The sequence below is a fragment of the Tachypleus tridentatus genome, chromosome 4, assembly GCF_004210375.1.
Source record: "Tachypleus tridentatus isolate NWPU-2018 chromosome 4, ASM421037v1, whole genome shotgun sequence".
NCBI classification, from domain to species: domain Eukaryota; kingdom Metazoa; phylum Arthropoda; class Merostomata; order Xiphosura; family Limulidae; genus Tachypleus; species Tachypleus tridentatus.
Window position 1 is genome coordinate 16,921,323 of NC_134828.1, and position 19,486 is coordinate 16,940,808.

Consider the following 19,486-nt stretch of genomic DNA (forward strand, 5'->3'; position numbering starts at 1 on the left):
AGACACACGAGAGCTACCTGCGCTAACTGTCCCTAAGACTAGAAGGAAGGCAGCTGGTCATCACCACCCACCGCCAACTCTTGGGCTACTTTTTTACAAACGAATAGTGGGATTGACCGTAACATTGTAACGGTTCCACGGCTGAAATGGGGCATGTTTGGTGTGACGGGGATTCGAACCCACGACCTTTGAATTAGGAGTCGAGTGCCTTAACCACCTGGCCATACCGGGCCTTAACTACCAATTCGTTCACATGACCATGCAGTTGAAAGAGCAAGTGGTAAGAAGTGAGAAGTCCTTAAGTTCATCGTGTGCGGTAAGTGATGACTAATCAGAGTTAAGAAATAATCAGTTTCAGATCACTGGTTTGATCACAACGAATTCCCTGAATCAGGGAAGAGAGAGCTACAACTAATCTTTCTTCCTACCCGAGCTGTATTTACATAATTATAGAATCCATCTAACAGCACACATGTTCAAAGGTTCAACCACTGTTATTATTGCAAGCGTGGCATCAAATGTCTTAAAATGAAATATCGAGTGATATACAAAGTAATTGGTATTCTCAGCGTATTTATTGACGTGGGTTCGCTCTGGTTCAGCGTACATAATATAAATAGATAAAACATGTGTAGACTATACGACACCTGTCAAACAGAAGATTCTTCTGTTTATTTATGTGTACATGAACATTCTATATGAAGAACTAACAAAATAAGTGTCGGTTTATGCGGGATTATAGAAATTGTCTTTTTTTTTTTTTCTCTCTTCTTAGGGCTTGAGATATGATCAAAATAATTAACGTCAGATTTGTGTCACTAGATGGCAGCTCTATAGTGCTGTATTACATTTTTGTTCTTTTCTTTCTTGTTTCCAACCATGTCCATCGTTTGGGATTACTAGCTGATTTCGGATACTGTAAGTAAATAATATATTTCTAATGTTTTAACGAACCGTATTCTTGATCTCTTTGGTTCATTTAGTATCCTTATATCAGCTTATCTTTTCATAAACGTATCTTGATAACAGAAAACTGGCAGGTAGGAACCTACTTCTGAGATAAAATTAGTGTCAGAAAAATACTTAGAGAGAGCAACTCACACGAGAAACGTTTTTTATACCTATCGACTAGAGACTGATTTTACATGTTATAGAAACACAAGGATAGAGACTGATTTTACATGTTATAAAACACAACGACAGAGACTGATTTTACATGTTATAAAGCACAACGATAGAGACTGATTTTACATGTTATAAAAACATAACGACAGAGACTGATTTATATGTTATAAAACACAACGATAGAGACTGATTTTACATGCTATACAAACACAACGATAGAGACTGATTTTACATGTTATAAAAACACAACGACAGAGACTGATTTTACATGTTATAAAAACACAACGACAGAGACTGATTTTACATGTTATAAAAACACAAGGATAGAGACTGATTTTACATGTTATAAAACACAACGATAGAGACTGATTTTACATGTTATAAAAACACAAGGATAAAGACTGATTTTACATGTTATAAAACACAACGACAGAGACTGATTTTACATGTTATAAAACACAACGATAGAGACTGATTTTACATGCTATAAAAACACAAGGATAGAGACTGATTTTACATGTTATAAAACACAACGATAGAGACTATTTTACATGTTATAAAAACACAAGGATAGAGACTGATTTTACATGTTATAAAACACAACGATAGAGACTGATTTTACATGTTATAAAAACACAAGGATAAAGACTGATTTTACATGTTATAAAACACAACGACAGAGACTGATTTTACATGTTATAAAACACAACGATAGAGACTGATTTTACATGCTATAAAAACACAACAACAGAGACTGATTTTACATGTTATAAAACACAACGACAGAGACTGATTTTACATGTTATAAAAACACAACGACAGAGACTGGTTTTACATATTATAAAAACGCAACGACAGAGACTGATTTTACATGTTATAAAAACACAACGATAGAGACTGATTTTATGTGTTATAAAACACAACGACAGAGACTGATTTTACATGTTATAAAAATACAACGACAGTCAAATTTCACGATTTGATAAGTTTAGCCGAAGAAACAGATAGTGGTGGATATTTTTGAGAAGCAGGAATTTCAAAGTCAGAAATGGCAACTCGCTGATAGCTTCTATATAATTACACGAAAATTCTAGAAACGCTAAAATAAAGTTTCCAGAAAGATATGAATTAGTAATATTCTAGTTTTAATTCGTTTACTCCACGAAGTAAAAAGTTTACCAGAATTTTCTATTATATTTTTGTGCACGTAAAGTATGGATTCCTCACAAAAGAAACTCAGAATAAATACCATATTCATATGTTGTTCGAAAACTAACTAAATGGGTGGAAACCAGATATCAGGTAAGTATTTGACATCTAAAGTGCTTAAGTATTATCGTTAATCAAGCAAAAATAAATCGTGAAATTGTGAAATATTATTGAAACGTTCTGTGGTTGGTGGGTTGTATTTTTGAATTTCGCTCAAAGCTACACGAGGGCTATCTGCGGTAGCCGTCCCTAATTTAGCAGTGTAAGACTAGAGGGAAGACAGCTAGTCATCACCACCCACCACCTACTCTTTCACCAACGCATAATGAGATTGATCGTCATGTTGAAACGCCCCCACGGCTGAAAGGGCGAGCATGTTTGGTGTGACGGGGCTTCGAACTCGGGAACCTCAGATTACGAGTCGAGCGCCCTAATCACGTGGCCATGTTAGGCCTAAACATGCTGTGATAACATTTTGTATCACAGTTTGTTTCATTGCAAGGCGGATGAATTCGTTTTCACATATGATCATTGAAACAATAGTAAAGCTTCCTAGACAGTTCGTGGAAGAAGAAATATAGATTTTGTTTCCATAACCTGAACTTGTATCACCAATTGATTTATTAAACAAAGACTTTGCCAAGCTCTAACAAATTATTTTGTTTTCGCTTGCACAATCCTTTTGGTCAGTTTTATAACTACACAATCGTTTTTTTCCACTTTTTTTCCCTAAAGTGTCACCCTGTGGGATAGCACAAATTCTTCAGACTTGCAAAGCTAAGATATGGAGTTCGATTTCACGTGATGAACATAGCGTATAGCCCAATGTGGTTTACTTCTAAAGTAAAAAAAACGTATGAAATTTCCATAAGATACACAGTCGATCGCGAAACTGTTTTTTAACCAATTGAACTGTGCGATTTAATAATGAATCACTTCGATTTTACACTTTGCAATTTCGTTTTGTGAAATATTTTAAAGCGTCTGTGAACTAATGTTAATTTTAAAATAATTAATTATCACTTATTTTTTATTATTATTATGATTAACTTAACAAATAGTTTCCATATTTTGAAAATAAAAAAAACACTTGCAAATTTCATTCCATTATACGTTTTAACGTCAATAAATAATCTACGTTCAAAGTAGCACAAATTATAAAGATGTTTACAAGGCCAGCATTCGTTAAAGCTGTAACTCAGTGTCAAGTTTACACTTTAGTTAATATTACTGATGGGGGTATATTTGTGTAATAACAATCTATCCAGTTCACATCCTGGTTAGAACCAGTCAGGGGAGTGTATCTTATACATCGATGTTACAATAATTTTGTTCAGTTTACTTTCCGTTTAGGAGCAGTCACGGGGGTACATTTTGTAATCTGATATAAAAATGGTTCCATCAGGTTTAGAGCCTGGCTCAAACTTACCGGAAAAATATGTCTTCTAGTTTTTGGTTGATTTTATAAATAAGTATGTCTCGGGTTTCGGATTGCAGAGATCTGGTTTCACAGTCAATTATAATACCTATGTATATGTTAGAAAATTTTATTTCGTTTTCCAATTTAACAAGAAACCGAAACCGGGAAGTTTGGTTAAACGTTTAAAGTCTCGGTATGAAATTGGCATCTTTGCTAGTTTACTTCTCAAAATAATCAGAAGCTATATTAGCTATAGAGGTAATGAGCTTTGAAAGTAAAGAACATTTAGACAAAGGCGTCGCACACGGTGAAGATATGATATTTTTAAAATTACAGACGGAAAACACGTGAACAAATCAAAGATGGACAAATATGATAAGAATCTAAAGGAGAGAATAAAAACTGTGGAAGAAATTGACAAAATATAATTGTTAAACAGTAAGAAAACCTAATAGTAACAAAGGAAAAAATCACACTGTTTTGTTTCTACCTATAAGCACAAAGCTTCACAGTGGACTGTCTGTGCCCAGCCCGTCAATGGTATCGAAACCCGATTTTTCGACTAACATAACAGAATAAATAAATGGAAAGAAAATTTCATGTTTGTTTTAAAATTCGCAATGTAGTTCGTAAAATCTAAAAACTGTAGGGGGTGAAATGAAAACATCTGATGGGAAATACAATCAGATAAAATCAGTGAGAAATACAATCAGATAAAATCAGTGGGAAATACAAACAGCTTAACTTCTATGAAACTGCTTCATTTGTTTCAATTGTTTGTTTGCAGTTAAATACATAGCTACACAATGGGCTTTCTGTGCGCTGCCCACCACGGCTTGTGCTATTTCACTTGTTTCAATTGTTTGTTTGCAGTTAAATACATAGCTACACAATGGGCTTTCTGTGCTCTGCCCAAGATGGTTTGTGCTATTTCATTTGTTTCAATTGTTTGTTTGAAGTTAAATACATAGCTACACAATGGGCTTTCTGTGCGCTGCCCACCACGGCTTGTGCTATTTCATTTGTTTCAATTGTTTGTTTGAAGTTAAACACATAGCTACACAATGGGCTTTCTGTGCTCTGCCCAAGATGGTTTGTGCTATTTCATTTGTTTCAATTGTTTGTTTGAAGTTAAACACATAGCTTACACAATGAGCTTTCTGTGCTCTGCCCACCACAGTTATCGAAACCCGGATCCTAGATTTGTAAGTTTCGCAGACTGTACTATTAGGGAGGAGGTAGAGGTGGGGAGTGCCTCGAAGCATTAGTGCACTTGGGTAAAATTAATTATGATGAGTCTCTCAGGAATATGACTGTAAGCGACAAAAAACAAAACAGAAACTTAAAAAATGTGCTCCAAGTAGAGAAAAATAAAAGGCAAGTACAAAGAAATATTTTTTACCAATAACTATTCGATATTCGTTAAGCACCTACCAGTGTGTCCTCTTTGCAACTACAGTAAAGAGAACCTTATTTTATATAGTAATGATTTTAGGCACGTAGAGGCAATTATCTGAGAAACACGCGAACACGAGACAGGAACATTGCGTGAATGCGTTCTTCTAATGACATTTGCCAAGGCCTTTCCATCCAATATAATAATAGAAAATTACACACCACTGACACCAAAAGTGTTTCATTGTGATCAGACTGCCATCACAACAGGCAGAAAACGCACGCACGCTTCTAGGACCAAAACTACAGCACGATAGAGAGTATTTTTGTCTGAATGTATGATATTAAATTCATAATAATTCGTAAGCCTTTCTTTTGTTTTACCAACAAATTATTGTGCATGGTTAATTACAATCTTTATAAATTACTTAAGGAATTTTGTGTCGTTTAAACTGTCTTTTCATTATACCAACTTGTTTTCTGTCTTTGAGATCAGTGAAAAATGTTTAATGAGCACTTTAAATTAGAATATTAATTAAATCAAACACTTATTTCGATTCTCCTTTCAGATCCGTTTTTCATATTTCATTTAAACCGCCCAGCAGTTTTTCTCTTGTTACCTGCAAATTTACACAACGAGTTGCTTTTGCCGATTGCGTTTGTGCGCTTTTTTGTATAGCAAAGCCACATCGGGATATCTGCTGAGTCTACCGAGGGGAATCGAACTCCTAATTTTAGCGTTGTAAATCTGTAGACTTATCGCTGTACCGGCAGGGAACTTTTTGCCGTGTACATTGCAAGAATCGAATAACTAATTCTACCTTAATAAATCCTTGAACTTTCAGCTGATCCTTTAAGGAGTAACACTGACAGAAGGAAGACTTAAGACGTTTTTGTTTACTGTAGTTCAGGTTTTATCTTTAAATCATATCAAAAGGTAACTAATTCATATTGAAATATTTCACTTCAGTAAGATGAATATAAAGTCCCTTAATTAAGCTAAAGTAAAAAAAAAACTATCAAAGTTTTGAAATAAAATTCATTGACACTAAAATATTTGTCCTTACTTAAATAACTGCATACTATATCATTAATAGAAATATATATGCGATTTTGTACATATAGTTTTCTCAATCACCTTTTTTCTTGTTTCTTCTTATTATAAAACTTTATTACAAACACCAGTTGCCATGGCAATAAAATTGTAAACGTAACAACTTTTTACCTTTCTTTGAAACTGCTCCTTTAAGGCGTTTTTATCTCTTTGTTCTTTTCTTAATTACGACAAAATGTGTTTTGTGAGTTATTTACACACCTTCTGTGTGGACCGATCGTAACGTGTGGTTAACCTGCCTAGGATGTAAACCATAATAGTCTCTGCTCACAACCCATTGCTTCAGAAACTCTAATCGTACTTTGGGGTCGAGGATTTGTTTTAAAAGTGACTGTCAAATGCCATTATTCTTTATAATACGACAGTATACGCAAAGCTGTGCGAGAAATTCGTGATGACAAGAAACCCACTTGAGGCTGACCTGAGTTCGAAACGTTGTTCTGCACTTTATTTCAATTAAAGTTTTAATACCCATACCAGCCGTTTTGAGATACCGTGTTTCTCCGATAATAAGACCTACCCATAAAATAAGACCTAGTGTGATTTTTTGGGGATAGTTTTAATATAAGCCCTACCCTTAAAATAAACCCTAGTTAAGAGTGGCAGGAAGAGGAAAGAAATAAAAAAATAATTTATTAATTAGTTTAATAGTTAGTTAATTAGTTTGTTTAAGTATTAATCAGTTAGTTTAATAGTTAGTTAATTAGTTTGTTTAAGTATTAATCAGTTAGTTTAATAGTTTAATAATAGTTTATTTTAAATGGTTAGTTTAATAGTTTTACTTTGTAACTTCATTTTTTTAATATATCAAAATAAGACATCCCCCGAAAATAAGCCCTAGTGTCATATTTTGGGTGAAAATTAATATAAGCCCTGTGTTATTTTCGGAGAAACACGGTAACAGTTTTGTGCGCAAAATTCTGTAATTCAAATGTTTACATCATCAAGCTTCAGTGTCTGTAACTGGCATGTTTTCTCTGTAAACCAAAGCTGTATAAATACCTGTATCAATCAGTCTTTAGGGTTACTCGTTAATGTGCCATTAGACAATCGTGAATTATAAATTATCTAATTACGAAGGCATAGCACGGCCTGGTGGTTCACGCGATGGACTCGAAATACGAGGGCGTGCAGTAGAATCAACTTCACCACACACTGTGAGAGCGTTATGATATAAAGATCAATCTCACTACTCGTTTTTGAAGAAGTAGCCCAAGAGATGACGGTAGGTGGTGAATATCTAGCTTCCTTCTCTCTAGTCTACCACTAGTAAATTAGGAACTGCTAGCTCAGATTGTCTTCGTATAACTTGGCGTCAAATTCAAAATAGATATATGAAATAAAATTTGTAAGTCCACATGAATCTACGTCCCGATACAGAATACGAAAAATTACTTTATCCTAAAACAGCCTATTAATAGTTAATGAGCCTAAATTACTTTAAAATCATATAGAATTGTAGACATAAAAATGGGGAGTTCATCCCTAAAATAAAAGCAAAGAGCGTCTTGAACCATAACACAATGTAACAAAATGTTTACTGTCTCTTGTTCCTGGACAGAAAGTGTTGTTTATTACACTATGTAACAAAATGTTTACTGTCTCTTGTTCCTGGACAGAAAGTGTTGTTTATTACACTATGTAACAAAATGTTTACTGTCTCTTGTTCCTGGACAGAAAGTGTTATTTATTACACTATGTAACAAAATGTTTACTGTCTCTTGTTCCTGGACAGAAAGTGTTATTTCCTAGTTGCTTATGCCTCAAGTAAATTGAAAAGACCTATTTTTCTCTTCAAACTTTGCTTTTGTGACCTGGGAGCGTATAACGAAAACATGATGGGAGAATATATATATTTGGGGGCTGATACGTGAAAGTGATTTACATTACAGTCGCAAATCTCAAAAAACGTCTAAACATTTGTGTATATCTTTAGTATAAACATATGTAAATCTTGATTCATATGTTGTTTTATTCAGATCTTATGTAAATGAAAATGAGCCAATTTGTCCCTTTTTACAGAGAAAATAGATTAATTTCTAAATTTCATTATCCAGGTCACAAAAGCAAAGTTTGAAGGGAATAATGACCATTTTGTGTATTTTTACAACATAATTAATTAATTAATAACACATACTATCTAGGAACAAAATGTGTGTTACATAGTGTTATCGAAGTATCGTCTATGTAGACTATTAGATTAAGATACTTTGTTGTAAAAATATCATGTTAAGGTAAATATCTCAGAACTTCTGATTTTTAACAAATGCTGAATACGTGAAGTAATTTGATGGACAAATTTTCTAGCAGCCATATTAACTATATTTGTAGTTTGTTAAAAAAATTACCAGTTTCAAATTATAATGACCGGATTTAGCTAGAGATTATAGCGTGTTGACTCGAATCGCTCGGGTTCGAAGCTACAACTACTGTTCAACTCGCTTCACACTTTCTACTGTGGTGGCGCTATAAAAGTAGCATCAAATCCGAGCTGTTCGTTCAAAAAATACTTTCAACTGTAGGGACGTTAGAAATGTGACAATAAGTCCAGTTTTTCATTCAAAGAATCAGACGGGTGCATCTTGTTAACTACGGTATCAACTCAACATTATGGAAGGCTATTCCTGAATCCTAGGTGTCTCTGATCTCACCGTTTTAAACCACGTGCTTATACGTAACAGTTTAGGTTACAAATTTCGAATTGTAAAAGAATGAAGGAGGTGAAAGATTAAAGTCATAACCTCAGGACTGATAATTACTGACTGACAAGATTCTGGAAGCCAGCGGTAAATGTAGAAACTTACGACCCTTAAGTTGGAGTTTCGATTCCACACTGTAAATAGAGCACAATCACTGATGATTGGCTATCTGAAGCACAATAACCTACAAACACAAATATTTATGGATACTTACAATGTTCTCATCGAGTGAGTATTATTGAACTTCAGAAATTAAAAAAATTGTTTGAGTGATTTAAAAACAAAATCTAACACTACTGACAGGCCCCTTTATCATTAGGTTTGGTTTTGTTTTAAATCTCGCGCAAAGCTTCTCGAGAGCTATCTGCGCTAGCATGTAAAGGCGAGTATGTTTGGTGTGATAAGAATTTGAACCTGCGACCCTCAGATTACGAGTCAAGTACCTTAACCACCTGGCCATTAGCAGATCAAGAGTTGCTGCTGGGTGTTACCAACTATTATCGTTTCTGTAATCGACAGTTTAAAGGTAGGGAAGGTGTCAGATAATCTTAGTAGGTTTTCCATAAAGAAACAAACAAGAAAAAGGATAAACTGTTTATACATTCCTAACAGATCTAGGTTCAAAATATATATCATCTGGAAATGGATAGATGGATAGAATATTAACTCGATGGATAAATATTATAAATAAATGTCGTTTTTGAACTGCGAAATTTGTAAGCTAGTGTTGGAAAACACGATTTAATCAAAGTATGCACCATTTGCTTCAAAACATTTTTGCCAACGTGTAACGATGTTATTTATTCCCCTACTGTAGAATTCAGAGTTTCTATGGTCAATAAACTTTCTGAAAGCCTCTTCTGCAGCTGCCTGGTTTTGAAAGCGTTTATTGTAAAAAAGTTGTCAAAGTGCTTGAAAAAATGAAAATCTGTAGGAGAAAGGTTCGTGGAAGAAGATGGATGAGACAGAACCTCGATTCCCAATTCGTTCAATTTTTGAAGCATCATCCTTGACAGGTCTTATGACACCAATTTTGTTGATCTTCAGTCAGATCATGCTGAACCCACTTATCCAACTTTTTAATCTTTACGCTCAGGTAATTGGCAATTCTTGATTTGCTTGTGCCTATCTTTTCTGCAAGCTCGTGCACTGTTGTACGAGGGTATGTCTTAACTACTTCCCTTTATGTGTTTTCATCTAAGGATGCCTTCTTTCCAAGACCTTCGTGATCTTCCAAGACTTTCATCTTCACATCAAAATCTTTGGAATCAATGCTGAGCTGTACGTTCAGTAACGGATCCATATCCGAATACCCGATTGATGTTTCGTGTAGTTTCGGTAGCTTTTCTTCCAAGTTTGAAGCCATAGAAGAAATTCAGGTGAAAGTCCTTTTTGTCATGCTGTCTTTGGGGATGTAAAACTTACTCTGAGTAGAGTTGAAACAACAGACAATTAAAACATCTAGTAAGTGACAAACGTTGGATTAAACCAACGATAAGTTACTCAATATTCAAACTTACTCCGAGTAGAGTTGAAACAACAGACAATTAAAACATCTTGTAAGTGACAAACGTTGGATTAAACCAACCATAAGTTACTCAATATTCAGCTTCTAAACGTCATTGTGAGAATTCCGACATTTATTTCTGGACAACCTAACACGTAGATGTATATAAATGTAATTATTGTATTCCCCTTTCAGATGTAAAAACGGCTGTATCGAAGCATCAGTCACTTCCATTTCAATAGCACAAGGGCATTTGTTTTTGTTACTTCTGCAACGAAACTACATTTATATTCCAGAAATAATCCTAAAGTTTTGTGTTTTCCAGTGAAATATAGGATTTATTAAGCAAGTTAACGCAGTCGCACTCATTGATTGTTTTTCATTGCTCTGCATTCACTCATTGCATTATCAGTATCGTCCATGTCTTATGGCAATGGTCGTAGGAATTCTATTTTAATTGGAATAGTTCACTCGCTGCTAAAGGCCTTTCGCGCGACAACTCGCACATGACAAATTCTAATTATTAATTTCTAACCTATTTACTTTAAACAAAGAAAAGCAAGTGATTTGTTGTCCAAGTCATTCAAATATCGTAACAAAGCTACTTAAAGTTCTTAACTTTCCATGACTTCAGGGGCGTGCAAGTAATAAAACTAAGTTCAAAACAAAGGAGGGACAAATATACATGAAGAGTAAATACAGAATGGTACTTAACATATGTTCCCTCCATGATTAAGTTCTCCATCAGTTTTACGTTTCAGTTAATGTTATCCTATATCGACCCTCCCAGCGACACAGAAACATCTCTGCGCACTTATAACACAAGAAACCGTGTTTTGATACCCACGGTGAGCATAGCACAGATTACCCATTGCGTATCTTTGTGCTTAACTTGAAACAAACAACTCAACATTAGAAAGTCCCTGTCTCGTGTTTCTATTTAAATCAATATTTAATTGTTATTAATTAATAATAATTAGTTCTTGACTACTTTAGTGCTTTGCAAACCTAATTTTGATGTTCTAATAGTGCTTATAGTCTTATAAGGAAGTATCCTTAACATGACAGTACTAACTTAAATAAGTCCATAGTCTCATATAAAATCGTTATTCTAATCGGTTTAGTATATTGGACCGCTATAGTGGAACAAATCTGATTCTACTATACGCTAAATGTTTACATATTTAAATTGTGTAAAGTTATATGTACAGCAACAACAAAAATATCAGCTTAAACTGTGTGAAGTTATATGTACAGCAACAACAAAAAATATTACTTAAACTGTGAAGTTATATGTACAACAGCAACAACAAAATATCGCTTAAAATGTATAAAGTTATATGTACAGCAACAACAAAAATATTACTTAAACTGTATGAAGTTATATGTACAGCAACAACAAAATATTACTTAAACTGTATAAAGTTATATGTACAGCAACAACAAAATATCGCTTAAACTGTATAAAGTTATATGTACAGCAACAACAAAAATATCGCTTAAACTGTATAAAGTTATATGTACAGCAACAACAAAAATATTACTAAAACTGTGTGAAGTTATATGTACAGCAACAACAAAAATATCGCTTAAACTGTGTGAAGTTATATGTACAGCAACACAAAATATTACTTAAACTGTGTGAAGTTATATGTACAGCAACAACAAAAAAATATTACTTAAACTGTGTAAAGTTATATGTACAACAACACAAAAATATTACTTTAAACTGTGTGAAGTTATATGTACAGCAACACAAAAATATTACTTAAACTGTGAAGTTATATGTACAGCAACAACAAAAATATTACTTAAACTGTGTGAAGTTATATGTGCAGCAACACAAAAATATTACTTAAACTGTGTAAAGTTATATGTACAGCAACAACAAAAATATTACTTAAACAGTGTGAAGTTATATGTACAGCAACACAAAAATATAACTTAAACTGTGTGAAGTTATAGGTACAACAACAAAAATATTACTTAAACTGTGTAAAGTTATATGTACAAAAACAACAACAAAAATATTACTTAAACTGTGTGAAGTTATATGTAAAGCAACAAAAAAATATTACTTAAACTGTGTGAAGTTATATGTGCAGCAACACAAAATATTACTTAAACTGTGTAAGGATTATATGTACAGCAACAACAAAAATATTACCTAAACTGTGTGAAGTTATATGTAAAGCAACAACACCAAAAATATTACTTAAACTGTGTGAAGTTATAGATTTGTAACAACACAAAATATTACTTAAACTGTAAAAAGTTACATGTACAGCAACAACAAAAAATATTACTAAAGATATGTAAAGTTATATGTACAGCAACAACAAAATATTACTTAAACTGTATTGAAGTTATAGGTACAGCAACACAAAATATTATTAAACTGTGTAAAGTTATATGTACAGTAAAGATGTATATGTACAGCAACAACAAAATATTACTTAAACTGTGTGAAGTTATTTGTACAGCAACAACAAATATATTACTTAAACTGTGTGAAGTTATATGTACAGCAACAACAAAATATTACTTAAACTGTGTGAAGTTATATGTACAACAACACAAAAATATTACTTAAACTGTGTGAAGTTATAGGTACAACAATATAAAAAAATATTACTTAAACTGTGTAAAGGATTATATGTACAGCAACAACAAAAATATTACTAAAGATATGTAAAGTTATATGTACAGCAACAACAAAAATATCACTTAAACTGTATAAAGTTATATGTACAGCAACAACAAAAATATTACTTAAACTGTGTGAAGTTATATGTACAGCAACAACAAAAATATTACTTAAACTGTGTGAAAGGGATTATATGTACAGCAACAACAAAAATATTACTTAAACTGTGTGAAGTTATATGTACAGCAACAACAAAAATATTACTAAAGATATGTAAAGTTATATGTACAGCAACAACAAAAATATTACTAAAGATATGTAAAGTTATATGTACAGCAACAACAAAAATATCGCTTAAACTGTAAAAGTTATATGTACAGCAACAACAAAAATATCGCTTAAACTGTGTAAAGTTATATGTACAGCAACAACAAAAATATTACTTAACCTGTGTGAAGTTATATGTACAGCAACAACAAAAATATTACTAAAGATATGTAAAGTTATATGTCAAGCAACAACAAAAAATATCGCTTAAACTGTATAAAGTTATATGTACAGCAACAACAAAATATCCTTAAACTGTATGAAGTTACATATGTACAGCAACAAAAATATTACTAAAGATATGTAAAGTTATATGTACAGCAACAACAAAAATATTACTTAAACTGTGTGAAGTTATATGTACAGCAACAACAAAAATATTACTAAAGATATGTAAAGTTATATGTACAGCAACAACAAAAATATTATTTAAACTGTTTCAAGTTATATGTACAGCAACAACAAAAATATTATTTAAACTGTGTAAAAGTTATATGTACAGCAACAACAAAATATTACTAAAGATATGTATAAGGTTATATGTACAGCAACAACAAAAAATATTACTAAAGATATGTAAAGGTTATATGTACAGCAACAACAAAAATATCACTTAAACTGTATAAAGGTTATATGTACAGCAACAACAAAAATATTACTTAAACTGTGTAAGGATTATATGTACAGCAACAACAAAAATATTACTTAAACTGTGTAAAGGTTATATGTACAGCAACAACAAAATATTACTTAAACTGTAATGTAAAGTTATATGTGCAGCAACAACAAAAATATTACTAAAGATATGTAAAGTTATATGTACAGCAACAACAAAAATATTACTAAAGATATATGTAAGATTATATGTACAGCAACAACAAAAATATTAGCTTAAACTGTATAAAGTTATATGTGTTAGCAACAACAAAATATCCTTAAACTGTGTAAAGTTATATGTACAGCAACAACAAAAATATTACTTAAATTGTATTGAGATTATATGTACAGCAACAACAAAAATATTACTAAAGATATGTAAAGTTATATGTACAAGCAACAACAAAAAAATATTAGCTTAAACTGTATAAAGTTATATGTACAGCAACAACAAAAATATCCTTAAACTGTGTGAAGTTACATGTACAGCAACAACAAAAATATTACTAAAGATAAGTAAAGGTATATATGTACAGCAACAACAAAAATATTACTTAAACTGTGAGTGAGTTATATGTACAGCAACAACAAAAAATATTACTAAAGATATGTAAAGTTATATGTATAGCAACAACAAAATATTACTTAAACTGTATAAAGTTATATGTACAGCAACAACAAAAATATTACTTAAACTGTGTAAAGTTATATGTACAGCATTAACAACAAAAAATATTACTTAAACTGTGTAAAGTTATATGTACAGCAACACAAAAATATTACTTAAACTGTGTGAAAGTTATAGGTACAGCAACACAAAAAATATTACTTAAACTGTGTAAAGTTACATGTACAACAACAACAAAAATATTACTTAAACTGTGTGAAGATTATATGTACAGCAACAAAAAAATATTACTAAAGATGTGTGAAGTTATATGTACAGCAACAACAAAATATTACTTAAACTGTGTGAAGTTATATGTACAGCAACAACAAAATATTACTTAAACTGTGTAAAGTTATATATATGTACAGCAACAACAAAAAATATTACTAAAGATATGTAAAGTTATATGTACAGCAACAACAAAAAATATTACTTAAACTGTGTGAAGTTATATGTACAGCAACAACAAAAATATTACTTAAACTGTGTGAAGTTATATGTACAGCAACAACAAAAAATATTACTTAAACTATGTGAAGTTATATGTACAGCAACAACAAAAATATTACTTAAACTGTGTGAAGTTATATGTACAGCAACATAAAAAATATTACTTAAACTGTGTAAAGTTATATGTACAGCAACAACAAAAAAATATTACTAAAGATATGTAAAGTTATATGTACAGCAACAACAAAATATTACTTAAACTGTATAAAGTTATATGTACAGCAACAAACAAAATATTACTTAAACTGTGTGAAGTTATATGTAAAGCAACAACAAAAAAATATTACTTAAACTGTTATGAAGTTATATGTACAGCAACAACAAAAAAATATTACTTAAACTGTGTGAAATTATATGTACAGCAACAACAAAAAATATTACTAAAGATATGTAAAGTTATATGTACAGCAACAACAAAAATATTACTAAAGATATGTAAGTTATATGTACAGCAACAACAAAAATATCAGCTTAAACTGTATAAAGTTATATGTACAGCAACAACAAAAATATCAGCAAACTGTGTAAAGTTATATGTACAGCAACAACAAAAAATATTACTAACCTGTGTGAGTTATATGTACAGCAACAACAAAAATATTACTAAAGATATGTAAAGTTATTTTATATGTCAAGCAACAACAAAATATCAGCAAACTGTATAAAGTTATATGTACAGCAACAACAAAATATCAGCTTAAACTGTGTGAAGTTACATGTACAGCAACAACAAAAATATTACTAAAGATATGTAAAGGATTATATGTACAGCAACAACAAAAATATTACTTAAACTGTGTGAAGTTATATGTACAGCAACAACAAAATATTACTAAAGATATGTAAAGGATTATATAAAGTTACAGCAACAACAAAAATATTACTAAACTGTATGTAAGTTATATGTACAGCAACAACAAAAATATTACTTAAACTGTGTGAGAAGTTATATGTACAGCAACAACAAAATATTACTAAACTGTGTAAAGTTATATGTACAACAACAACAAAAATATTACTTAAACTGTGTGAAGTTATATGTACAGCAACAACAAAAATATTACTAAAGATATGTAAAGTTATATGTACAGCAACAACAAAAATATTACTAAAGATATGTAAAGTTATATGTACAGCAACAACAAAAAAATATCAGCAAACTGTATAAAGTTATATGTACAGCAACAACAAAAATATCAACTTTAAACTGTGTAAAGTTATATGTACAGCAACAACAAAAATATTACTTAAACTGTGTGAAGTTATATGTACAGCAACAACAAAAATATTACTAAAGATATGTAAAGTTATATGTCAAGCAACAACAAAAATATCGCTTAAACTGTATAAAGTTATATGTACAGCAACAACAAAAATATCGCTTAAACTGTGTGAAGTTACATGTACAGCAACAACAAAAATATTACTAAAGATATGTAAAGTTATATGTACAGCAACAACAAAAATATTACTTAAACTGTGTAAAGTTATATGTACAGCAACAACAAAAATATTACTAAAGATATGTAAAGTTATATGTACAGCAACAACAAAAATATTACTTAAACTGTATAAAGTTATATGTACAGCAACAACAAAAATATTACTTAAACTGTGTAAAGTTATATGTACAGCAACAACAAAAATATTACTAAAGATATGTAAAGTTATATGTACAGCAACAACAAAAATATTACTAAAGATATGTAAAGTTATATGTACAGCAACAACAAAAATATCGCTTAAACTGTATAAAAGTTATATGTACAGCAACAACAAAAATATTACTAAAGATATGTAAAGTTATATGTACAGCAACAACAAAAATATTACTTAAACTGTATAAAAGTTATATGTACAGCAACAACAAAAATATTACTTAAACTGTGTAAAGGATTATATGTACAGCAACAACAAAATATTACTAAAGATATGTAAAGTTATATGTACAGCAACAACAAAAAATATTACTAAAGATATGTAATAGTTATATGTACAACAACAACAAAATATCGCTTAAACTGTATAAAGTTATATGTACAGCAACAACAAAAATATCAGCAAACTGTGTAAGGTAGTTATATGTACAGCAACAACAAAAATATTACTTAAACTGTGAAGTTATATGCAGCAACAACAAAATATTACTTAAACTGCATAAAGTTATATGTACAGCAACAACAAAATATTACTTAAACTGTAAGTTATATGTACAACAACAAAAAAATACTATTAATATGTAGGTTATATGTACAGCAACAACAAAATATTACTTAAACTAGTGTGAAGTTATATGTACAGCAACAACAAAATATTACTAAAGATATGTAAAGATTATATGTACAGCAACAACAAAATATTACTTAAAAAAGTTATATAAAATAGCAAACAACATAAATATTATTACTAAACTGTGTAAAGTTATATGTACAGCAACAACAAAAATATTACTTAAAAACTGTGTAAAGTTATTATATGTACAGCAACAACACAAAAATATTACTTAAACTGTGTAAAATATACAACAAACAACAAAATATTTAAACTGTGTGAAGTTATATGTGCAGCAACAACAAAAATATTACTTAAACTGTGTAGTTAAGTATTATATGTACAGCAACAACAAAATATTAAATTAAACTGTATTGGATTATATGTACAACTAAAACTAAAATATTACTTAAACTGTGTGTATATGCAACAACAACAAAAAAATATTACTAAAGAGTTATATGTGCAACAACAAAAAATATTACTTAAACTGTATGTAAAGATTATATGTACAGCAACAACAACAAAATATTACCTAAACTGTTGTGAAGGGATTATATGTACAGCAACAACAAAAATATTACTAAAGATATGTAAAGTTCTTATATATTACAGCAACAACAAAAAATATTACAAACTGTGTGAAATTATATGTGTGCAACAACAAAAAATATTACTTAAACTGTGTAAAGTTATATGTACAGCAACAACAAAATATTACTAAAGATATGTAAAGGATATATGTACAGCAACAACAAAAATACTTACTTAAACTGTGTGAAGTTATATGTACAACAACAACAAAAATATTACTTAAACTGTGTGAAGTTATATGTACAGCAACAACAAAATATTACTTAAACTGTGTGAGGTTATATATTACAACAACACAACAAAATATTATATTAAACTGTGTGTGAAGTTATATGTGCAGCAACAAAACATATTACAAACTGTGTGAAGTTATATTGCAGCAACAACAAAATATTACTAAAGATATGTAAAGTTATATGTACAGCAACAACAAAATATTACTAAAGATATGTAAGGAATGTACTTACAGCAACAACAAAAATATCACTTAAGATATGTAAAAGTTATATGTACAGCAACAACAAAAATATTACTTAAATATAATGTAAAGTTATATATGTACAGCAACAACAAAATATTACTTAAACTGTGTAAAGATTATATGTACAACAACAACAAAAATATTACTAAAGATATGTAAGAGATTATGTCAAAGCAACAACAAAAATATTACTAAACTGTGTAAAGTTTATATGTACAGCAACAACAAAATATTACTTAAACTGTGTGAAGTTATATGCAGCAACAACAAAAATATTACTAAGATATGTAAAGTTATATGTACAGCAACAACAACAAAATATTACAAAGCTGTATGAAGTTATATGTACAACAACAACAAAAATATTACTAAAGATATGTAAAGTTATAATAATGCAACAACAACAAAATATTCTTTAAACTGTATGAAGAAGAGTTATATGTGCAACAACAACATAAAAATATTACTTAAACTGTGTAAAGTTATATGTACAACAACAACAAAATATTACTAAAGATATGTAAGGATTATATGTACAGCAACAACAAAATATTACTAAAGAGATATGTAAAGTTATATGTACAACAACAACAAAATATCAAGCTAAAACTTGTAAGGATTATATGTAATACAGCAACAATAAAATACTAAAGATATGTAAAGTTATATGTACAGCAACAACAAAAAATATTACTTAAACTGTGTAAAAGTTATATGTACAGCAACAACAAAAATATTACTAAACTGTGTAAAGTTATATGTACAGCAACAACAAAAATATTACTAAGATATGTAAGAAAAAAAAAAAAAGATTATATGTACAGCAACAACAAAAAAATATTACTAAAGATATGTAAGTT

At 30.4% G+C, this 19,486-nt stretch overlaps 1 protein-coding gene across 1 annotated transcript in view; it reads left to right on the plus strand.

The window, feature by feature from the left end:
• Positions 1-253: 253 nt before the first annotated feature.
• The window catches only part of LOC143250034 (uncharacterized), a 40,324-nt gene continuing 21,091 nt past the window's right edge, over positions 254-19,486 (plus strand). Inside the window, exon 1 of the mRNA XM_076500671.1 lies at positions 254-316. Coding sequence (XP_076356786.1) covers positions 254-316 — 63 coding nt within the window. The remainder of the gene's footprint in view (positions 317-19,486) is intronic.